The 25,530-nt window shown below is 43.1% G+C and overlaps 1 protein-coding gene across 14 annotated transcripts in view; it reads left to right on the top strand.

Moving 5' to 3' along the window:
* PITPNM2 (phosphatidylinositol transfer protein membrane associated 2) overlaps nt 1-25,530 on the top strand; it is a 526,403-nt gene that overhangs the window by 431,513 nt on the left and 69,360 nt on the right. For all 14 annotated transcript variants that reach the window (XM_069755814.1, XM_069755807.1, XM_069755821.1 and 11 more), the window contains 5 exons: nt 4,307-4,496; nt 5,770-5,889; nt 9,439-9,647; nt 15,096-15,271; nt 19,049-19,219. In XM_069755814.1, coding sequence (XP_069611915.1) covers nt 4,307-4,496; nt 5,770-5,889; nt 9,439-9,647; nt 15,096-15,271; nt 19,049-19,219 — 866 coding nt within the window. The remainder of the gene's footprint in view (nt 1-4,306; nt 4,497-5,769; nt 5,890-9,438; nt 9,648-15,095; nt 15,272-19,048; nt 19,220-25,530) is intronic.

Here is a 25,530-nt window from a genome sequence, read left to right as displayed (position 1 = left end):
ATGTGAGCAGCCTTTTGTGTTACGTGAGGCGCTGTTGTAAGGAGATCTCCTTGGGTGATTTGTTGAAAAGAAGAATGTATTGTATGATTAATACTGTATGGGCAATGGGCATGCCACTGATATATGTCGTTATGAAAAGGGGCTGAATTTACCAATTAATGCTTAAAACGATGCTGTATATACAAACCTGTATTGTAATCCTATTCTTCCAAAAGCTTATTTAAATGTATGCAAAAGTATCATCTGTGCCTGGGAAAGCGGACAGCCATATTGTTTGTGACTTTGTGAGAAATGGATATAATTGAGAGATAAATAAAATCTAAATCGATTGTACTCATTCTTTTGAGAACAACTTGTCCTAATAGATGGCATCAGCTGGGTGCGACTTCCATCCTGGAGAACTACTATGCTCATGCTCCCTCCGGGCCCTCCAGGCTTATACATGGTTGCTCTGTCTTCACTCCCCTGACATCTGTAGCTGATTGTAATGTGACATCCTGTGATAACACTGACACAGTCTCCCCTGCTGCACTCTCTTACGGTGGCTTCCACCTTTCCCACACACCCCGCCCCAGCAGCAAACATGGCGGAGGAGTTGGTTTTCTCCTGTCAGATAACTGCTCCTTCACCCCAATCCCACTGCCACCCTCTGTTACCCTCCCTTCCTTTGAGGTGCACTCTATGCGCATCTATTCCCCCACGAACCTCCAACTGGCTGTCATTTACCGCCCCCCAGGGCCAGCCACCATCTTCTTTGACCACTTCACCACCTGGCTACTTCATTTCCTTTCTGCGGACATCCCCACTATCATCATGGGCGACTTCAACATACCCATTGACACTTCCCTCTCAGCTGCCACTAAACTTCTATCTCTCACTTCCTCCTTCGGCCTCACTCAATGGTCTTCTGCAGCCACTCACAAAGACGGTCACACACTGGACCTCATCTTCACCCGCCTCTGCTCTCTATCTAAACTCTCTAACTCACCTCTTCCACTCTCTGACCACAACTTTCTCACATTCTCATCTCTCTCCACTCCATGTCTACAATCCCCACCCCACAAACTTTCACACCCTCGCAGAAATCTTAAACATCTTGACCTACATTCATTCTCTGAATCCCTCCTCCCCCTCACAGGCATAAGTTCCATACACAATGCGGATGACGCTGCTGCTCTATATAACACCACAATAGCTGTAGCTTTGGAATCTGCTGCCCCACTTACACATACCAAAGCTCGCAAAATAAACAGACAGCCCTGGCACACCAGCCTGACCAAAGAACTTAGGCGAGCTTCCAGGGCTGCTGAGCGCAGATGGAAAAGATCCCACTCTAACGAGCACTTCATCGCATTCAAACAGTCCCTCACTACTTTCAAGACCACACTTGCCACAGCTAAACAAACCTACTTCTCATCTCTCATATCCTCCCTCTCTCACAACCCTAAACAGCTATTCAACACCTTCAATTCTCTCCTCCGTCCCCCAGCACCTCCTCCTTCCCCACTTATCTCCGCTGAAGACTTTGCCTCATTTTTCAAGCAGAAGATTGATAGCATTAGAGACAGTTTTGGTCAACAACCCCCAGAGCTCTTCCTCCCGATTTCCCAGCCCTCCACCTCCAAAACCAACTTCTCCACCATTACAGAAGATCAACTCTCCACTCTACTCTCAAGATCACATCTCACCACCTGTGCACTTGACCCGCTCCCATCCCACCTCATCCCAAACCTCACCACAATCTTCATCCCAACCCTAACCCATCTTTTCAACTTATCTCTAACAACTGGTGTTTTCCCTTCAAGCTTTAAACATGCCTCCATCACACCTATCCTCAAAAAGCCCTCTCTTGACCCATCCTCTGTATCTAGCTATCGCCCTATATCACTTCTCCCCTATGCCTCCAAACTACTGGAACAACACGTCTACCTTGAACTGTCCTCCCATCTCTCTTCCTGCTCCCTCTTTGACCGCCTACAATCTGGCTTCCGGTCACACCATTCCACCGAAACTGCCCTAACTAAAGTCACCAATGACCTCTTAACCGCCAAGAGCAAGCGACACTACTCTGTCCTCCTCCTCCTCGACCTGTCGGCTGCCTTTGACACAGTGGACCATTCCCTATTATTACAAACCCTCTCATCCCTTGGCATCGCAGACTTGGCCCTATCCTGGATCTCATCATACCTAACAGACCGGACATTCAGCGTCTCCCACTCACACACCACCTCCTCACCTCGCCCTCTATCTGTCGGAGTCCCACAAGGTTCAGTCCTTGGGCCCTTGCTCTTCTCCATTTACACCTTTGGCCTGGGACAGCTCATAGAATCTCATGGCTTTCAGTATCACCTCTATGCTGACGACACACAGATCTACATCTCTGGACCAGATATCACCTCCCTTCTAACCAGAATCCCTCAATGTCTGTCCACTATTTCATCCTTCTTCTCCGCTAGATTTCTGAAACTTAACATGGACAAAACAGAATTCATCATCTTTCCCCCATCTCACGCGACCCCCCCAACGAACCTATCCATTACAGTAAATGGCTGCCCACTCTCCCCAGTCCCACAAGCTCGCTGCCTCGGGGTAATCCTTGACGCTGATCTCTCCTTCAAACCACATATCCAAGCCCTTTCCACTTCCTGCCGACTGCAACTCAAAAATATTTCACGAATCCGTTCATTCCTCAACCATGAATCTGCAAAAACCCTAGTCCATGCCCTCATCATCTCTCGCCTTGACTACTGCAACCTCCTGCTCTGTGGCCTCCCCGCTAACACTCTCGCACCCCTCCAATCTATTCTAAACTCTGCTGCCCGATTAATCCACCTGTCCCCCCGCTATTCCCCGGCCTCTCCCCTCTGTCAATCCCTTCACTGGCTCCCCATTGCCCAGAGACTCCACTACAAAACCATAACCATGACGTACAAAGCCATCCACAACCTGTCTCCTCCATACATCTGTGACCTCGTCTCCCGGTACTTACCTACCCGCAACCTCCGATCCTCACAAGATCTCCTACTCTACTCCCCTCTTATCTCCTCTTCCCACAATCGTATACAAGATTTCTCTCGCGTATCACCCCTACTCTGGAACCCTCTACCACAACACATCAGACTCTCGCCTACCATCAAAACCTTCAAAAATAACCTGAAGACCCACCTCTTCAGACAAGCCTACAACCTGCAGCTACCACCGATCGACCAAACCGCTGCATGACAATCTCTACCCTCACCTACTGTATTCTCACCCATCCCTTGTAGATTGTGAGCCCTCGCGGGCAGGGTCCTCATTCCTCCTGTACCAGTTATGACTTGTATTATTTAAGATTATTGTACTTGTTTTCATTATGTATACCCCTCCTCACATGTAAAGCGCCATGGAATAAATGGCGCTATAACAATAAATAATAATAATAATAATAATAACACATTATAGGAGGTGTGACACTATAATGTGCTATCATAGTATGGCATACTGTTTAAACATCTTAGTTTGGCAAGTCATTAGAGAAATTCCTTCAACTCATATAATTATTGCATAGATTGTGCGCAGTCAATGTTTCTTAGGTTTTTTTTTCCATCCCATCCATGATGTGTGTTTTTTTGTTAGCTAATAGAAATAGAATTCTCGTTCATCTCATTTAATGGAATCTGCTGGGTTTCTTGTTTATAGTGGGCATGATAGTCCTAGCGCTTTACATCACTAAATACTTCAAGGGAAACCCTAAAAAAAAGAACCTAACAGAAGCTAACCGATTACTTATAATGACCTTTGAAAAAAAAATGCAGAAGAGGCAACGTGTTCCTATTATACTTTTTCTGTGACTGTTCCATTCCAGGTTTTGGCTTGCAAATACTGATGTAAAAAAACTCACCCAATGCTGAACGTGTGACCGTGGTTTTAGCAGAGCACAAATGTGCCGTAAATATTTGTCGACAACTGACAATTACTAGGGACTGCTAACAATCTATTGTATATGAGGGTCGCCCAACTATTCCTCAACAGTAAAGCCAACGCTGTCAATCATGGAAGAGTAAGCATAAGCTGGAGACACATGTATAACAAGTAATTGGGTAGGAGTGCTCAACCACTTGGCCAAGTTATGGGTGACCCGATCACCTATTTAGAATATTTAATTATAGCAGAATGTCTGACTAATGCAGCAATCAATTAAAACCCCAAAGGCGCAATATTTATTTGGGCTATGTCCTCTTGTCATGATTAGTTTTGACACTATGCAGGGTCTTCCCTTAGGTAGCATACTGATAATTACGCATATGCTGTGCTTGTATGCTTGCAGCTTGAGTCCATACAGCTATGATGAAGGCTGTTTGTCAAATAGTCAAGACCACATCCCCCTCGCTGCCCTTCCTCTCCTCGCCACATCCTCTCCACAGTACCTGGAAGCTGTGGCAACGGTTATCCATCGAGCCAATCAAGTCTATCTGGATTTCACTAAATCACAAGAAGGGATGTCCTTTACTGGGCAGGTGAGTTAAGGGTACAGAGATCGGCAAGTGACCCAAGCATCAACCGGGGTGCATCTACCACCACAAACTAAAAGTTAAACATGCTATGGTTATGACCTTTGGGACTTATGGGCCATCTGGTCTTTTAGCTATCCTCACTTTTGGTGTGATGAAGTGTCTTCCTATTTTATGTGTCAGGTTAATGTAATATACAGCGTATGCCAGTTTAGAATGAGGTGTGATCACATTTAGGTTCAGTTTTTAAATGGTCAATGGTCCTAGAAATGGATTCTACTGTCAGTTAGCTTCAAATGTAGGATTTGAGGATAAATGTAGTGAGAACTTGAGAGATGGAAAGACATGTCAAATGTGAGTACGTATAGCAGAAAGTGTCATAGTATGTTACAGATGGCCTTATAGTAGTTAATATATCTTGTTACCAATCTATCAGCAGAATTAGTTGCATTCAGAAAGATAGAACATTTGGGGTGACCCGAGAAAAAATGTTCCTACCAGTGCATTGTATGTGTTACAGTATATCCGCTTTGGGAGGAAACTGGTTCTCCATAAAAAGAACCTGTCACCAGATCAGACGTGGCCAGTTTTTGCTCTTATTTTATTCACACTGCTCCCCTTGGTTTGCATATTTTTGTTTGCTTGTTTTGTTTTTCACTGTACAGGTTCAGAAATATGGGCCTTGCTTAATTTAGTGTTAATTTTTATATCCTTTAGCAAGGGGGTGTTGCTCATAGGATTTTCCGATGACGTGTATCTTTAGGTTATTTTTTATATAACTATCATGTGAGCAACGCCCCATTGTGAAGACCATACAAATTAAAAAAGCTCATATCTCTGAAAAGGTATGGCAGACTTACAAAGGAAAGAAGAAAAATAAAAATGGATTACTCAGGGAGAGCAGCTGGACTAAAATAAGAACAAAAACTGGCCACTGGAAATGGTGACCGGTCCTCTTTAACCCTGCTGTTCTGTTCGGTCTGGGGAGACCTATTTTGAACTTTGGTATTTTTTGGGGTGTTCAAGATGCGGTTCTGAAACTTGTGGTTGATTGACTTAAATGAGGATGGGTCGGTCGGCCACGGGTTTCAGAGCCGCATCTTGAATATTTTAAAGAATATTGAAGTTCAAAGTCGGTCATTTTTGACCAACAGAACAGCAGGGTTAAGGAGACTGACTGGGGTCTTATTCTCAATATTCCAAGGGGGGGGGGAGTATACCTCCAATAAGTGGCAATATTTTTACTATAATTATTTATTTGTTTCTTTTGATCTTCCAGGTTTGTTTAGTTGGGGACTGTGTTGGAGGAATTTTGGGATTTGATGCCTTATGTTACAGCAGTCAAGCTGTGTCTGAAAGCCAGAACAGCAGCCGCAGAGGAAGCATCGTCAGTGTTCAGGTAGCACTGAATTGAATTCTGTCATCCTTTCTGCCTATCATATTAAAAAAATACTAAAAGTTGTCTTTTATAGGACATAAAAACATTATCTTCATACATCTCAGTAATTTCATCTCAGGTTTTGCTGCTGATTGACAGCTTTCTGCTTACTACTACTGTCTCACTGTATATGTGGAAAGCAGTCAGTCAGTAGTGGCATTATCCAGGCTCATGAATTCTGTGGTTCACACAAGCATACCCATCACTGAGTGGGCTGACAGCGATGCATTAGTTAAAATTGTGTTTTTATCAAAACTACAGCAAGAAGGCCAATAAGTGACCAAACTTTAGAGCTAGGATCTCTCATTACTTTGTGCTGCCCTCCGAATGCCCAGTATAACCCTAATGACAGATTTCCTATAAATATGGACTAAAGTCTTTTGACTTCTCTAACACTTTCCTCCTCACAAGTAGGTTGCATTAGGTTAAGCTGATTAAATTACACCGTAATAGCACTTCGGAAAATAAGTATCATCTCCTTAATGTCTTTCTGTCAAACCACTTGGGATCAGATGACGTTAAGAAAATCTATGGCATGTTAAAGACATTTACGCTACCTACGTGTTAAGTAGCAGGTCATACTGTTTGGTAGCGTTCTGAGGTCTCTTAAACATGCCCGCCTTTTAGGTTTTTCAGAAAATCTCACATTTTGGAATAAAATAGTGAATTTTTTTTTAAACAATATCCGAGTATTGACCAATCACTTTTTAGTATTTGACAAAACCTAATATAGATGGTACATACAGTACAGTACATAATATTGAAATACTTTTTTTTTTTTGCATTCTTCACCTGTGATTCTTTGGTTGCCTGCTGTGCCAATTAATACTGTTGTTGTAGCAATGTCGCTCCCTTGTCACTCCTAACCTAGTTTATTGAAATGAAAATGTGAAAGCAGACATTCATTGATCACCAAAAAGAGATATTCAGGCAACAAAAAACATCATTAAGCCAGAAATGGACATGCACATTATGTTTTGGAGGGGAGAGGAAAGAAAAAACAATACAAAACTGGGAAACAAGTAGTTTATTTTTATTTTATAGTTCCTATTATTGGTTAAACATGGGAAGAATAAATGGACCATGTAAAATAGCTCATATAAAAACAGAATTGTGTCATTCATTGATATGCCTCCCAGATGGTTAAAATAAACTAGAAGTTATGTGTAATGTTGATTGCAGACCAAACTCACACATTTTAAACAAGTAGGTAATTGTGCTGTCCTTTTCAAATGCTGACATATGACTTCAGCCTAAGTCATTAGGGTTAGCTCCTGGCATGACACCATGACTAAGGACAGGTCTATATGACTGGAACTTTTGTTTCTTACTTAGATTCAATATTTTTAATGTACCTAGAACCTTTTAAAGTGAATCTGTCAGTAGGATTCACCCTACTAAGCCGTCTATATGAGTGCATAGGAATCGGAATAAAATGATATCTTGATATCTACGATCTGATGTGTTATTTCAGAGAAATCCAAATTTTTCTTATATGTAAATGAGCTGTTCAGGACTATGGGCTGGACACAGATCTGTATGAGAATCTGCCTCCAGAGATTATTAGAAATAAAAGAGAGCATTATCAGTGTGATATTTAATAGCTGCTCTCCTGATCCCACTGCATTGCTGTGTGTGATTATACCTGACACATCTGCAGGTTCCTCTCCACTTCAGCTTCCATCTCCATCTGTTTGTAATGAGACAAAGTAAATTTTTACTGCTCTGTGTTAGTTATATGGCTCACACTGGTAGCTCCCCCTTTTATTAAAAATAATCTCTGGAGGCAGATTCCCATGCAGATCAGTGTCCAGCCCATAGTCCTGGACAGGTCAGTTACATATAATAAAAACATGGATTTCTCTGTAATAAAATATTGGATCACATATATCAAGGTGTCATTTTATTCAGCTTCCCATGACCTAAATGCGTATACAGATGGCTTAGGAGGATTGATCTTTCTGACAGATTCCCTTAAAACTGTACTAAGATTGATGAAGTTTTATATCCAAATGACAGGATACCTTCGTTTGCATTAGCAGCTGCAAGATCCTTCATTCTCTCATGTCATCACAGTGGAAATAATAACTTTTTATAGAAAAAAAACAATTTTACTTATTTAGTATGCTTTTTCCCAGTGTAAGATTGCCCTTACTAACGGGTAGGGAATTACTCGCTTGGCACGGGATTGACGTACTCGGGCACGATTTTTTCAAACAAAACAGTCCATACGGTTTATTTTGTACAGCATAAACCGCATCGTAAGCCAAGTTGCATATCACTGACTTGCATGTAGTCCATTCGTTAACACATTATCTTCACATTAAGTCTCAGAACCTTAGTCTGTGGTAACTAAACACGCTGGTCCTCCTGACCAGTTGCCGTGGGTTACCACACAGTTCATATCACACAGGTTGCAGCAACTAAACACGCTGGTCCTCCTGACCAGTTGCCGTGGGTTACCACACAGTTCATTTAACATATGAAGCACCAACAATCAATGGTACCTTCTGGGAGCTCCTGCTCCACCTGCTGACTCCTTGTCAGTCCTCTCTTCTGGGGAAGCTGCCAAACGGGGATCACCAACTTGCCGGGTCGGCATACATTAGTCAGTCCAGACCCACCGAGGACTGTAGCTTCCCCACAGAGTAGCTGACACTGGCTCTGCAGATCCCGGTCCTCACCTCATGCTATTCAGGGATCCGGTCCTACTCCCAGGACCTCCCAACACCCAGGTTGCTCAGGTTCACACAGGTGGCCAGCTCAGTGTCACTGTGCGTTGCTCAGGGATCCGGTCCTACTCCCAGGACCTCACAGGTCACTCACAGCGACCAGACACAGGCTCATACACAGGGACCATGTGACCCACACCCTGGTCACATTATATACCTTGAACAACTCCCATGGGTGGGAGTGTGGGTGTGTGTGGCTAGTCTGACCCGCCCATCTCTCATGACTAGCCCTGCAAAACCTCCCATGACTATTATACAACACTATACTTGTAGGACTACAGGTCCCAGAACACCATATCACTTCAGGCTGGCAGCGCAGAGTCCCCTCCTCTGCGACACATTTATCGGCCATTCACCACAATGCCGGATTTTGTCACATAATCACATCCATGCCTGTGATTCCCATGCACTCTCATGGCCTCAATACACCTCTGTTTGTATGCTGGGGAGACTATGCAGCGCCCCCTACCTGTTACAGGGGTCACTGTATCACACCAGCTATTCCTCATAAACATTTACCAATAAACCTAACGTTTTAGGAGTAAAAACTTATGATGCAAATAAAGAACAAGAAAGTAAAGAGTACTGCATAGTAATAATGATCAGATATGTAGTTCCTAGCGGTATGAATTCAGTAAGCTAGCCTAGCCAAACTACAGACTGAATATTAAAGTAGATCTCTTCTATTATTCAACATATCCAGCAAGATGTTGCAAACTGAATGCATACATTACCTTGCAAATTGTAGGTGCTTTGATGTGTTCTTTATCTATTCCAGGACACAGACCTCCTGTCCCCAGGAATCAGCGTCAACAACAGCTACTGCAGTAGTTCAAACCTGGAGACTAGTAGGCACTTGAGCCGAAGTAACATTGACATACCTCGGAGCAATGGTGAAGATCCAAAGAAACAGCTTCCACGTAAGAGAAGTGATTCGTCCACGTACGAGCTGGACACCATCAAACAGCACCAGGCTTTTCTTTCTAGGTAAGTAATTAGGAATCACTTGCAGCTATGAAAACATTATTAGAGCTATAGAAAGTTATACATATCTCCACAACCATTTATCTGATTCCTGTAGATGGCATTAAGGCTACGTTCACATTTGCGGCTTTGGACGCAGCGGCGTCGCCGCAAAACAACGCACGCGTCATGCTTCCCTATCTTTAACATTGCGGACGCATGTGCGTTCGTTTTCATGCGTTTCGGTGCGTTTTGCGACGCATGCGTCCTTTCGACGCACCAGGCAGTGCGTTGCAAACGCAACATGTTGCATTTTTTCTGCGTCCAAAATTTTTTAAAAACGCTTGCATTGCACTTGCGTTGTATTTGCGTCGTCGAAGCAAATTGAAGTGTATTGGCAACGCAGAAGACGCAAGTACTTGCGTTGTTGTGCGTTGTAGGACGCATGCGTTCTTTACTTTAAAAAAAAAAAATGAAAAGACCCTATATAGTAAAAAAGGGTTGAACGCATGCGTCAAAAATGCATGCGTTCTACTTGCGTCTTTCGTGCGTCGTGCGTTGCGTCCACGACGCTGCGTCCAAAGCCGCAAATGTGAACGTAGCCTAAGACCAACACAGAACTACAGACAGATGTGAGCTCCTTTGTTCCATTCTAGTTATGAATATAGGGTTTTTTTATGAACACCCAGGGCCCTACAGTTATGAAAGTCATATTTTCGGAGTTGTGACAAAGTGGCAAACGTATTGCATTGTCTTACGTCACTGGGCGGTTATGGTAATACTTCCAAATTAATACTGGGAAATATTGGGAAAATTAACTTTTTTTTTTTTACCTACAGGCACATAGGCAGAGACCTGTCAGAGCAGCGGGTGCAGATAACCCGCCTGTCTGACTAGTCTCCAGTGCACCTCGGTCAGCGGCACTATGTGTTCGTCTGAAATACCGCAGTGTTTCAGAATTAAACACACCTGGCTGAGATCACATAGCCAGTGGTTCATACATGCTGCCTGTGGATCAGACAGCATGTATCAGCTGTCAGGTACTTTTTAACGTGCTCTCAGGATTGTGTCAGAGTGCTGCTGTTATCCTCTTAAATACTGCTTTCAATCATTGATGGCAACATTTAAGCTCTACAATCCGGACCAGACACTTCTTGGGGTGCTCATTGATCCTCCCCCCCCCCCCCCCCGCAACGCAATCATGTGGCAACCCACAGCCCAATATTTGATGAACACCCTGAAACAGCCTCAACCCTTTCTGGAGATCACTCTCTCTCTTCGAAAATATTTTCGGACGGCATCACTTGTTTTTGGCACTATTAGTATAATATTAATGTCAGAAAAAAAATCAGATGGAAATATTGAATTATCACATTGCTATGCGCTTTGTTCATTTTTTTGCGGCAGGTTCGTGACTCTTTTTTTAAAGAGGATTCTGTGTGGACTTCACCTGAAAAAGATGTTGTGTGCACATACTCCTAGGAATTTTAGAAATATCTTTATTTTCTGAGCACCAGATTTTTGTGAGGAATGCATTTAGGATGTTTAAGTATAAGAATAGTTTGATAAAAACTAAAAGTCAATTCTGTGTCAGCCTGCGTGTTTTTTATGAGTCGTGTACAGTTTTGCAGGCACTTTCAGGAGGAAAGACAAGACAGTGTGTGCATGACCTTTCAATACCTAAAAGAAACTAAGCAAAAGCTAAGTTTTTCATTATGGAATTTATGTACACCTGATGCATTTGGAAACTGTGGCCCCAATTCATCAAGACCGGTAATTTTCTTGCAGGTCTTGATGAGGCGGCGTGCTGGAGTTAGACCCTCCTGATTCATTAAGAAGTGAACAGCTCTTAATAAATCAGGAGCATCTCACGTAAGCATTATATGAGAGATAAAAAGAGAGTGAGACATGCAAAAAGAGAGAATTTGCTGGGGCTTGCAGACTACTGCACAGAAGCATAGAATGAAGTCTACCCATAGATTAGCCTGATGATGTGATAAATATCTATGGCGGATGCAGCAGAGCATGGTATGGCAGAGCTGACACCATTCATCAGTTATCCAGCTTTTAGGAAAGCTCTGGGTTATAGAGGTGGTGCTAGTCAAGAGCATACAATAGAGGTGTCTGCAGTACCTGCAGTGCCTTGCGAAAGTATTCGGCTCCCTGGAACTTTTCAACCTTATCCCACATATCATGCTTCAAGCATAAAGATACCATATGTAAATTTTTGGTGAAGAATCAACAACAAGTGGAACACAATTGTGAAGTTGAACTAAATTTATTGGTTATTTTAAATTTTTGTGTAAAATCAAAAACTGAAAAGTTGGGCGTGCAATACTATTCAGCCCCTTTAACTTAATACTTTTTTGCGCCACCTTTTGCTGCGATTACAGCTGCAAGTCGCTTGGGATATGTCTCTAACAGTTTTGTACATCGAGAGACTGAAATTCTTGCCCATTCTTCCTTGACAAACAGCTCGAGCTGAGGGAGATTTGATGGAGATAGTTTGTGAACAGCAGTTTTCAGCTCTTTCCACAGATTCTCGATTGGATTGAGGTCTGGACTTTGACTTGGCCATTATAACACCTGGATATGTTTATTTGTGAACCATTCCATTGTAGATTTTGCTTTATGTTTGGGATCATTGTCTTGTTGGAAGACAAATCTCCGTCCCAGTCTCAGGTCTTTTGCAGACTCCAAAAGATATTCTTCAAGAATGGTCCTGTATTTGGCTCCATCCATCTTCCCATCAATTTTAACCATCTTCCCTGTCCCTGCTGAAGAAAAGCAGGCCCAAACCATGATGCTACCACCACCTTGTTTGACAGTGGGGATGGTGAGCTGTTTTGCCTTTACACCAAACATATCGTTTGGCATTGTTGCCAAAAAGTTCGATTTTTGGTTTCATCTGACCAGAGCACCTTCTTCCACATGTTTGGTGTGTCTCCCAGGTGGCTTGTTGCAAACTCTAAACGACCCTTTTTATGGATATCTTTGAGAAATGGCTTTCTTATTGCCACTCTTCCATAAAGGCCAGATTTGTGCAGTGTATGACTGATTGTTGTCCTACAGCTATCCCACCTCAGCTGTAGATCTCTGCAGTTCATCCATAGTGATCATGGGCCTCTTGGCTGCATCTCTGATCAGTCTTCTCCTTGTTTAAGATGAAAGTTTAGAGGAACGGCCGGGTCTTGGGAGATTTACAGTGGTATGATACGCCTTCCATTTCAATATGATCGCTTGCACAGTGCTCCTTGGGATGTTTAAAGTTTTCGAAATCATTTTGTATCCAAATCCAGCTTTAAACTTCTCTACAACAGTATCACGGACCTGCCGGTTGTGTTCCTTGGTCTTCATTATGCTCTCTGCTTCAAACAGAACCCTGAGACTATCACAGAGCAGGTGTATTTATACAGAGACTTGATTACACACAGCTGGATTATGTTTATCATCATTAGGCATTTAGGACAACATTCAGAGATCCACAATGAACTTCTGGAGTGAGTTTGCTGCACTGAAAGTAAAGGGGCCGAATCATATTGCACTCCCCAGTTTTCAGTTTTTGAATTTCCACAAAAATTTAAAATAACCAACAAATTTCATTCAACTTCACAATTGCTTTCCACTTGTTGTTGATTCTTCACCAAAAATTTAAATTGTTTGAAGCATGATATGTGGGAAAAGGTTGAAAAGTTCCAGGGAGCCGAATACTTTTGCAAGGCACTGTAGAAGAAGAAGGGTGCTGCTGACAAATGTAGTTTTAGTAATGTAAAATAAGGGCCACTCATTCAGCTTTGTGAAGCCGTATGCATAGAGGGGCAGACATAAAAAAAAGGAACAAAGCTACAAAAATATTATATTGGGCTTAGTCTGTATATTAATACATTTATTGTACTTAGGAAAAATAATGTGATGTGGGAATAACCCTTCAACCTATTTATGTTTACAACCACATTCCCTCTTGCATTAATTATTGTAATAACAGACTACCGTCTGGTAATGATTCCAATCCCACCAAATTATAATCTCCTTACCCTTTGCAGTAATAACCATCCCGGTTTCTAATCACATCACCCTTAGCAGTGATAAATTCCATCCACATACCAGGATTTTTATCACATGGTTCCTAACAGTACTAACCCCTCCAACTCCAGACTATAATTACATATCCCCTTGCAATTATTAATTAACCCCTCCAGATTATAAACAGATGGCCACCTGCTGTAATAAATTCCCCCCTTCCACCTGATTATAATTACATGGCTCCTTGCTTTGTTAAACTCCCCACATTATATAATCATAAGGGCCCTTAGATCCTAAGAGCCACTACATTGCACTACTCAGCACACTTTTCACCAAATAGTTACACGCACACACAAATTGGCAGCAGCACTCTGCGCAGCGTCTGAGCTTCTCTCTCTGCCGCTCACAGGTAGGGTTGCAGTCACCGCCGCCATGAGGTCTGCAGCTCCTACCTCTTCCACATGCTTCTCTTTGGCAGAGTTGTAAGATCGGTCTTCATCAGGCAGTCCCACGCCCAGTATGCTTGGACAAATTTCCCATGTGATGCTACCAGCCCAGCATAATTTAAAGATATAGTACAGTGGCTAAAGCAATGAGTGGCCCTTTTTGTCCTTGGTCCCCTTGAAGGCTGGGCTCCGGGTCAGTATCCCAAATTGACTTCATTACAGTCTGCCCTGCCTGTTAACAGGAACAATTTTAAAAGATGGTTTGTATAGACCACTAAGTGGGTATCTGTTTTTATGTCGAATCATGTCAGATCATTAATGGTCAACCTGCCGTATTTTACGGACCTCAGATGTGGCCCTGGAGTACATATAGGAGGATCCAATATTACCATAAGCTTGTTCCCAACCAGGAGTTAGATGTAAGATTAATTAATCTCTCCCTATGTATTTTTCCCAAGAAAAGATTCAATCCCAGCAGTGAGAAAAAGGAAAATGCTTAAAAAAATAATATGACGATATCTATTCTTAGTTAAAAAATATATCTGAGAAAACATTAAGCACTAATATTGCCATTTAGGGGAATCCTACATGGGTTTTCTATATGTTCTAGCACTAGATTAAAACAAGCAATGACAGCCATTATCTTCTTGATTAATATTGACAGTCACCAGTTCCCATAGATGGAATCACAGTGTTCCCTGGTCATAGTCCAATATATTATCCGTTTTTGCAGAGCCTGTATGAGTTACTTTCATGCTTAACCCTTCTGTACCTGTACGCAGTCAGTCAATGTAGTAATGACAGATACATGGGTGATATCAAAGAGTTTAGAATTAGCGTTAAATCAGCTGATTTTTCATAATCTATTCATTTTTTGTCTTCTAACAAGCAGTACGAAAACTGAAGTAATAAATGCGAAACCTGTTTCTCCCAAAATGTTTGCAATGGTGTTAATGCCTTGTTTCTACAACGTTTCTAAAATAATCATAAAATGTCTTTACAGTTTACACTCAAGTGTTCTCAGAAATGATCCGGGGTCTCGGAGATCGAGTAGCTCAACAATGCTGGATGGAGGCAGCATTGGGAAGTTTGATTTTGAGATTTCCGATTTTTTCTTATTTGGGTCCCCTCTTGGACTGGTACTGGCTTTGCGGAAAACCGTGATTCCTGCTCTCGACAGTAAGCATTAGGAGAAGTTTTTCTAAATGTTGCAGAGTAAAGGTAACATTTGATGAGTATCTACCACTACAAGATGACTTGTATACAAAAGCTTTATGTGTATTGTAATATCAGGCAGGAAAACTTTCAAAAAGGATTATCCAGCTGTTCTAACCTGGATTTTCAAAGAGTGTACAGTAGACTCATCAGGTCTAAGAGCTCTTAAATAATGTAAGAAGTTTTATTGTGAAACCTGGAGACAGATTCTCTTTAAAGGGAATCTGTCGGAAGAACTCCATACTATATGTATGTGCAAATAGCTATTGCAAAGACAAGTCCAGCAATACCTTTATAGTCTGTTCTTCCATTACTAAGAAATTAGTGTTTGAAATTATATGCATATTAGGCTGAAGAGCTATTTGTAACTTTAAAGACTCTGTCACTCCAGCTCTTTTCCACACCCAGCACCGCCTCCAGCACGAGGAGTTGGCAACATGTGGGGTAAAGAGCTGGAGTGACAGAGGATTTATATATACAGCCTCATTTACATAGATAAGAAGGGCACCCATCCTTGTCTATTTGTCCAGTACTTATAGGCGCTGCATATGAGCAATAAGGCCAAGTCCCCACAATGAGTATACGTTTTTGCTGTTGAAGATTTTCTGCAGCATTTTTGCAACAATTTGATCATTTATGCTTTTATGGTGTTTCTGAGTGTATTTTTTACATGCGTTCTTATTGTGTTTTTTTCTGCTGCGGTTTTAGTCTCTTTTTGGTACGTCATGTGTTTAATAAAACTGCTTTGTTTTGGACACTTTCTGTTAGCTCATTAGATAAACATTTATTGATAAAATCATGTGCGGATTATGTACTTGGTGCATTCTGCTGCTGAAGCATGCTAAAAATGTGAATGATTTTTACCTGCAGATTTCCCTCATCTTATTCAAAAGAAAGCAGACTGGCATGAGATTTCTATAAAACCCTATTCACATTGCTGGTACTGCACGATTTTTTTATTTTTTTTTGCGTAAAAAAAACAAAACACTTTGTCAAAAACTCATCATGGGAACTTAGCCTTATCCGGTAAAACTGCAAAGCAATTTTAATTGTGGATGCTTTGGCCTGTAAATGAGGATTGTGTATACAGCTTTTCATCTTCTTAAGCTTCCTCCGATAGAATGAGCTTCTAATGTGACTGAGAGAGAACATCAGATTGGATAAATTGACATCCAGCTATATTGATTTGTAAAATCGGGCTTTTGCTTCCCTTGCCATGCTTTCATGTTGATTAGTTCATCCCAACCCTAACCCATCTCTTTAACCTATCACTAACAACTGGCATTTTCCCCTCAAGCTTTAAACATGCCACAATCACACCTATCCTCAAAAAGCCCTCTCTTGACCCATCCTCTGTATCTAGCTATCGCCCTATATCACTTCTCCCCTTTGCCTCAAAACTACTGGAACAACATGTCCATATTGAACTGTCCTCCCATCTATCTTCCTGCTCCTTCTTCGACCGCTTTCAATCAGGCTTCCGGTCACACCACTCCACTGAAACTGCCCTAACTAAGGTCACCAATGACCTATTAACCGCCAAGAGCAAGCGACACTACTCTGTCCTCCTCCTCCTGGACCTGTCCTCTGCCTTTGACACAGTGGACCATTCCCTGCTGCTGCAGACCCTCTCATCCCTTGGCATCACAGAATTGGCCCTATCCTGGATCTCATCATACCTAACTGACCGTACATTCAGCGTCTCCCACTCACACACCACCTCCTCACCTCGCCCCCTATCTGTCGGAGTCCCGCAAGGTTCAGTTCTAGGACCCCTGCTCTTCTCCATCTACACCTTTGGCCTGGGACAGCTCATAGAATCTCACGGCTTTCAGTATCATCTCTATGCTGACGACACACAGATCTACATCTCTGGACCAGATATCACCTCCCTACTAACCAGAATCCCTCAATGTCTGTCCACTATTTCATCCTTCTTCTCCGCTAGATTTCTAAAACTTAACATGGACAAAACAGAATTCATCATCTTTCCCCCATCTCACGCGATCTCCCCAACGAACCTATCCATTACAGTAAATGGCTGCCCACTCTCCCCAGTCCCACAAGCCCGCTGTCTTGGGGTAATCCTTGACACTGATCTCTCCTTTAAACCACATATCCAAACCCTTTCCACTTCCTGCCGCCTCCAACTCAAAAATATTTCACGGATCCGCACATTCCTAAACCAAGAATCTGCAAAAACCCTAGTCCATGCCCTCATCATCTCCCGCCTTGACTACTGTAACCTCCTGCTCTGTGGCCTCCCCTCTAACACTCTTGCACCCCTCCAATCTATTCTAAACTCTGCTGCCCGACTAATCCACCTGTCCCCCCGCTATTCCCCGGCCTCTCCCCTCTGTCAATCCCTGCACTGGCTCCCCATCACCCAGAGACTCCAGTACAAAAGCCTAACCATGACATATAAAGCCATCCACAACCTGTCTCCTCCATACATCTGTGACCTCGTCTCCCGGTACTTTCCTGCACGCAACCTCCGATCCTCACAAGATCTCCTTCTCTACTCCCCTATTATCTCCTCTTCCCACAATCGCATACAAGATTTCTCACGTGCATCCCCCCTACTCTGGAATGCTCTACCACAACATATCAGACTCTCGCCTACCATCGAAACCTTCAAAAAGAACCTGAAGACCCACCTCTTCCGACAAGCCTACAACCTGCAGTAACCACCGATTGACCAAACCGCTGCACGGCCAGCTCTACCCTCACCTACTGTATCCTCACCCATCCCTTGTAGATTGTGAGCCCTCGCGGGCAGGGTCCTCTCTCCTCCTGTACCAGTTGTGACTTGTATTTTTCAAGATTATTGTACTTGTTTTATTATGTATACCCCTCCTCACATGTAAAGCGCCATGGAATAAATGGCGCTATAATAATAAATAATAATAATAATAATAATTAGTTCCTTACAGTCACTACTGTATGGCTGTTCAGTATGGAGACTGAGGCTTAAATGGTAATTTTTTGGCAGCAAACATAAACTAAACTTATTTATTAATAAACCAAGAAGGAAAAGATATGCAGTCACATATGCAAAAAGCTAATCATTTAGTTTCTTATGTTACATAATTGCAGTGTATCTATGGAAATCAGATGCTATGCTATGGTTTTACACATCCATAGACTTAAATTGCCGAGTTTAATCCGATTTACAGACGAAAATAGTGCATGCTGCAATTTTTTTCATACGCAGGTTCGGACAGTGAAAAAAATGGATCATGCTCATTGCCCCATTGAATAACATTGGTCTGAGTTCTGCCTGATTTTTTTTTTTGTTTTATCAAGGACAGCACTCAGAATGAAAATGCGGTCGTGTGCACAAGTCCTAGTAGAGATCGTACCATTTCTGACTATAGATGTAGTATCCATTGATGCGTTGTTCACCTTTTTGAAAATTGTCAGTGTCTATGTGGAACAGGATGAAAACTCATTTGCCCGCTTCAAATTTGTTGAAAGCCCAGTTTACTGTAGAGATATAGCGGACTTCCTAACTTAGGATGTTGTATATAACCATTAGCATCCATGAAGACTTGTGCTTGCATTTTCCTATAGTAAGCCAGCATTTGTACTTTGTACAGCGTAGTATTGTGCAATAACTGAAGATGCCGACCGAGTGAAAGATGCATCTTCAAAAACTTAGAACAACGCTTTAGAATGTATTTCATGTGAGACTTTGTGTCCATGTCATCTTTATATAATGTGTTCTTGTTTTACTGACAGTTTACCAGCTTAGGCCTGGTTGCCAGCAAGTTTACAACCTATTCCATCCAGCTGATCCATCTGCATCGCGCATTGAACCACTTTTAGAGAAGAAGTTCCATCTGATGCCTCCATTCAATGTCCCTCGGTATCAGAGGTTTCCTTTGGGGGATGGTAACTCGGCCCTCCTGGGTAAGATAATACTGCACAATTCATACATATTAGGATATGTTTTACATTACAAAGGGTGACCTGTAGTTAGGGTCTGCATTAGGCTCATGACTGGCGTACAATTGTGCACATAGAGAACAACATAATTGGTATATATTGGCCCCTTTTATGCATTTTTAAAAACAGATCTTTTTTTTATTGAGAAACAATATAAATACAACATTGTAAGAGGAATCACATAAGCGCTGAAATATCCATCTTTGCATATTGTTGTACAGAATTATAATAGATCTCTAGCTCATTCATAAATAATAAAATTTTCTATATATACTGGACTTTTATTCAGTTTTCCAAGGAACTGAAACTACTTCACCCCATCCACCTTCAAAGACGACTACATTCAACCTAATTACAGAAGGCCAATAATTTGTAAAGACTGACGCATAATTAGAGCAAACACAATATATGCAATGTAATTGTAATCAACCCATTTTCATGGAACGGTGTACCCCTCAAGAGCCCTAAAGAAACCAGTTGTTGCAAGTTCCTATCTCTCAGCAAAGCTCCAGATGGTCGTCCAGGAACATCTATCCAAGGCCCCCAGATGTTATTGAATTTCTTAATTGCATTTCTCTTTCTATATACCCTCTTTTTCCAACCAGATAATATCATTTAGTTCGTTTATCAAGTCGTTAATTGATGGAGGCTGTGTAGCGCTATGAGTTTGCATGCCGTATATATAGCTAATGGAGACTCCAGTTCTACTGAGTTACCCAAGTATCCCAATATACAGATTTTAGGATCTGCTTGAATACGCACCCCAAATACCCTACTTATAAGAGACAGTATATCATTCCAGTATGTATTGACCTAGCCAGTTACATTCCCAGAACATGTACATTATATGGTCATCTTCTAATCCACATCTAGGGCCTTCTGCATTTGGGTGAACTTCAATTCTGCAGAGAAAACTCGTCGTACTGTATACCCTATGTATAAGATAGATTTGTGAAATTGTCTGTGATTCACAGGAGGATAGTCTAGGCCTAAGTTCCAGCACCCTTGTCCATTGCTCTTAAGAAATTAGACCTATATCTGCCTCCCACTTAAACCTGACTGCTATCTGGTGTTCGTTAAAGTGGGACTGTAAAAGCTGTTGATATGTTTTAAAAATCAGACCATTCATATATTTTGCAGAAGCAATTAAAGGGAACCTTTCACCCCCAAAATCGAAGGTGAGCTAAGCCCACCAGCATCAGGGGCTTATCTACAGCATTCTGTAATGGTGTAGATAAGCCCCCGATGTATCCTGAAAGATGAGAAAGAGGTTAGATTATAGTCACCCTTTTCTTGTATTCACGCTACGGCTCCGGCGCAGGCGTACATTGTCTGCCCTGTTGAGGGCAGAGCAAAGTACTGCAGTTCGCAGGCGCCGAGCCTCTCTGACCTTTCCCAGCGCCTGCGCACTTCAGTACTTTGCTCTGCCCTCGACAGGGCAGACAAAGTACGCCTGCGCCGGAGCCACAGTGTGAATTACAAGAAGAGGGCGTCATCGTAAGAAGATGGAAGGCCCCGGACCGGACCGCAACGCCCATCTGACCAGAACCGGACCGGACCGCCCCTGGGTGACTATAATCTAACTTCTTTTTCTCATCTTTCAGGATACATCAGGGGCTTATCTACAGCATACAGAATGCTGTAGATAAGCCCCTGATGCTGGTGGGCTTAGCTCACCTTCGATTTTGGGGATGACAGGTTCCCTTTAAGACTAATATGTGATCCTTTTGCATACCTAATTTGCCGATATTGGAAGGAGAGACTATGAGGAAGGCCAAACTCCTGTTGAAGCATAATATAGCTTTTAAATACTCCATTTTGTATTTAATGGTCAAGAGTTTGCATTCCTCTCTATACCCACTCTCTAAAGCCATTCAATTTGTTAAACTCCTCTAGTTAAGGATTGTGCCATATTGGGGTAAATTTGGACTGCCCAGAGATTCTCAATTATTTATTTCCCCTGTCTCAAACATTGTACATCAGCGTCAATGTTGGTTTATCTTGTCTATCTTCCAGTCCCATGTTCACTTCCAACGTGTGTAGGGGTGATGATAATTTTTTGTCTTGTAAAACAAGGCACCCTATATTGCCCATACTTTCTCTCTTCTCTCAACCATTCAAATGCTACATCTGGGATGCTATAAAATAGACCCATGGATCTGTTATTGCCAGCCCTCCCTTGAATCTTCCCCTCTGGAACGTTTTCAGTTTAATTCTTGCATTCCATTTTTATCAGATTAGTTCCCTAAATAGAGTCTGAATTTTGTGGAAAATGGCAGGTGAAATCCAGCATGGGGAATAATATAATAGGTAGAGCAGTTGTGGCATGAAGATCATTTTCATAAGGTTCCCCCTGACTTTTACGTGTTTATTTTGGACCTGAATCTACCTACGTAATAGTGGGTTTATATTAAAGGGAACCTGTCACCCCCGTTTTTTGAGATTGAGATATAAATACTGTTAAATAGGGCCTGTGCTGTGCGTTACTATGGTGTATGTAGTGTACCCTGATTCCCCATGTATGCCGAGAAATACATTACCAAAGTCGGCGTTTTCGCCTGTCAATCAGGCTGGTCTGGTCAGGTGGGCGTGTTCACAGCGTTCTTTTCTTCCCCAGGTTTCCGTTGGTGGCGTAGTGGTGTGCGCATGTCCAAGGTCCGGATTCCCTGTGCCCACGTGAAGACACAGCGCGCGATCTGCGCTGTCATTCCTTTCATCGGTGCGGGCGGCCATCTTCCTGGGGCCGCGCGTGCGCAGATGTAGTGCTCTGCTGCACGGGGCTTCAGGAAAATGGCCGCGGGATGCCGCGCGTGCGCAGAAGAGATCGCGGCGGCCATTTTCCCAAAGCCGAGATGCAAACTCGGCTTTGGGAAAATGGCCGCCGCGATCTCTTCTGCGCACGCGCGGCATCCCGCGGCCATTTTCCTGAAGCCCCGTGCAGCAGAGCACTACATCTGCGCACGTGCGGCCCCAGGAAGATGGCCGCCCGCACCGATGAAAGGAATGACAGCGCAGATCGCGCGCTGTGTCTTCACGTGCGCGCAGTGGATTCGTCACTGCGACATGCGCACACCACTACGCCACCAACGGAAACCTGGGGAAGAAAAGAACGCTGTGAACACGCCCACCTGACCAGACCAGCCTGATTGACAGGCGAAAACGCCGACTTTGGTAATGTATTTCTCGGCATACATGGGGAATCAGGGTACACTACATACACTATAGTAACGCACAGCGCAGGCCCTATTTAACAGTATTTATATCTCAATCTCAAAAAACGGGGTGACAGGTTCCCTTTAAGTGCTAAATTCCTGAGGCAATACATTAGTCTACATCCCCTACACAGAGTAATATGTCATTAGCATAGAGGGTCACTTTTTCTACTTCATTATACATTTAAAACCTACAAAATCCCTTGAATCCCTGAGTTTGCATGCCAGGGGCTCTATTGCCAAAGTGAAGAGAAGGGGTGAAAGTGAGCATTCCTGCCTCGTTACCCTCCCCAGCGAGAAAGGACTAAATAGCTAGCCATTTACGCTGTCTGGTGGTCAGTGATCTATGGAGTAATTTGACCCAATTTAAGAATATGTGACCAAACTCCATTTTATTTAGTATCTACCAGAGATATCTCCACTCAACGCTGTCGAAAGCTTTTGCAGCATGATAGGACATTATTGCCCTATGTCCTGTATCTGTTTGCCTATGCAGCATTAATAGTAAAAAGATCTAATGTTAAAAATAATAAAAAAAAAAAAAATGCTATTCTCACCTTCCGTCATCCGACGATGCGCTCCCGCCTGCCGCCATCTTCCGTTCCCAGAGATGCATTGCGAAATTACCCAGAAGACTTAGCGGTCTCGCGAGACCGCTAAGTCATCTGGGTAATTTCGCAATGCATCCTGGGAACAAAAGATGGCGGCAGCCGCGCGCGCATCGGCACAGCTTCGCTGGACCCCGGTGGGTGAGTATATAATTTTTTTTAATTTTAATTACACGGTGAGTGGCCGGGCCCGGGCGTAGTGATCTATGTGTACGGTAGCCCCAGCTGTGCGGAGTAGTCGTGTATCATATGAAGCTGTATGGGACTATTTACTTCTATGGCCAGTGTTAGATACTATGTGGGCTGTGCTATATATTACGTGGGCTGCGTTATATATTATGTGGCCAGTGTTATATACTACGTGGCCTGTGTTACATACTACGTGGGCAGTGTTATATACTACGTGGCTGCTATATACTGTGTCGGCTGTGTTACATACTATGTGGGCTGTGTTATTTACTGCGTGGCCTCTATTAACGCATCGGGTATTCTACAATATGTGTGTATATAGCAGCCACATAGTATATAGCACAGGCCACGTGGTACTCCTATATACTACGTGGCCTGTGCTATATACTATGTGGCTGCTATATACATACGTACATATATACATACATATTCTAGAATACCCGATGCGTTAGAATCGGGCTACCATCTAGTTAAATAATAAGCTCTTTAGATTGACAATGGTGGATTTGATATGCATAAATCCCATTTGGTCTTCATGGACCACATCACATCTTAATTTGTTTAACCAGTTGGCCAGCACTTTGGCTAATTTTTTAATATCTATGGGGAGTAAGCATATTGGTCGGGGTCTTTCTCTGTCTTCAGCAGTAAAACTGATTGATTTGTTCAGGGAAGCAGCTAAACTCCCCATTAATTCGACCTCCTCAAAAACTGCTAATCATTTTGGAAGTAAAATCTTCCTATACTCTTTGTAGAATTCCCCATGGAGACCATCAGATCCCAGGGCTTTTTCATTATGTAGCTTACTGACTGCTTTCTCCAGCTCTTCTACAGCTAACAGCTGATCAAATTTTTTTTCTAGAAACCACTGACAGTTTAGAGCGTTTAATATTATTGAAATATTCCCGATCCACTCTACACAAGCACTTATTACCGTGATACCTAAGGAAGGCAAGGATCACTCGATTTGTTCTAATTTCCGTCCGATGTAGATATGGTCAACTTTAATCCCACCTCTCATCTAGCTCTCTCCTTGACCTCCAATCTGGCATCCGCCCCCACCACTCCACCGAAACTGCTCTGACCAAAATTACTAATGACTTACTCACAGCCAAAGCTAACAGACAGTTCTCCATCCTCCTCCTTCTCGATCTGTCCTCTGCTTTCGACACAGTCGACCACCTCCTACTGCTACAGATTCTTTCTTCCCTCGGCATCAAAGGCCTTGCCCTGTCCTGGATTGCCTCATACCTTTCCGACCGCATATTTAGCGTTTCCCACTCACACACTACCTCCTCACCCCGCCCCCTCTCTGTTGGAGTCTCTCAAGGCTCTGTCCTAGGGCCTCTACTTTTTTCCATATATACCCTTGGCCTAGGACAACTCATAAAGTGCCATAGCTTCCAGTACCACCTATATGCGGACGACACTCAGATCTACCTCTCTGGCTGAGATGTCGCCTCTCTTCTGTCCAGAATCCCGGAGTGTCTGTCAGACATATCCTCCTTCTTCAACTCTCGCTTCCTAAAACTCAATGTAGACAAAACCGAACTCATCATCTTTCCCCATCTCGCGTATCCCCCCTACCTGAACTATCTATTATAGTAAACGGCATCATGCTCTCTCCTTCACCTGAAATCCTCTGCCTCGGGGTAACTCTCGATTCTGCCCTGTCTTTCAAACCGCACGTCCAAACCCTTGCCACCTCCTGTCGCCTCCAACTCAAAAATATTGCCAGAATCCGTCCCTTCCTCAGCCCGCAATCTACTATAACTCTTGTGCATGCCCTCATCATCTCCCGCCTCGATTACTGCAACACCCTCCTCTGTGGCCTCCCCGCTAACTCCCTTGCACCACTCCAGTCTGTCCTCAACTCTGCTGCTCAGCTAATTCACCTCTCTCCTCGCTATTCCACTGCTTCACACCTCTGCAAATCCCTCCACTGGCTCCCAATTCCCCAACGAATCCAGTTCAAACTACTAACACTGATCTACAAAGCCATCCACAACCTGTCCCCTCCCTATATCTCTGAACTAATCTCCCACTATCTTCCCTCACGTAATCTTCGATCCTCCCAAGACCTCCTTCTCTCCTCCACACTTATTCGTTCCTCACACAACCGCCTCCAAGATTTCTCCCGAATATCCCCCATCCTCTGGAATTCCACACCTCAACACGTCCGATTATCCATCACCCTCGGATCCTTTAGACGGAACCTGAAAACCCATCTGTTCAGGAAAGCCTATAGCCTGCAATAACCATTTTG

Source organism: Ranitomeya imitator, chromosome 1 (assembly GCF_032444005.1).
Source record: "Ranitomeya imitator isolate aRanImi1 chromosome 1, aRanImi1.pri, whole genome shotgun sequence".
Classification (NCBI taxonomy): domain Eukaryota; kingdom Metazoa; phylum Chordata; class Amphibia; order Anura; family Dendrobatidae; genus Ranitomeya; species Ranitomeya imitator.
This window is presented reverse-complemented; position numbering and strand designations above follow the sequence as displayed.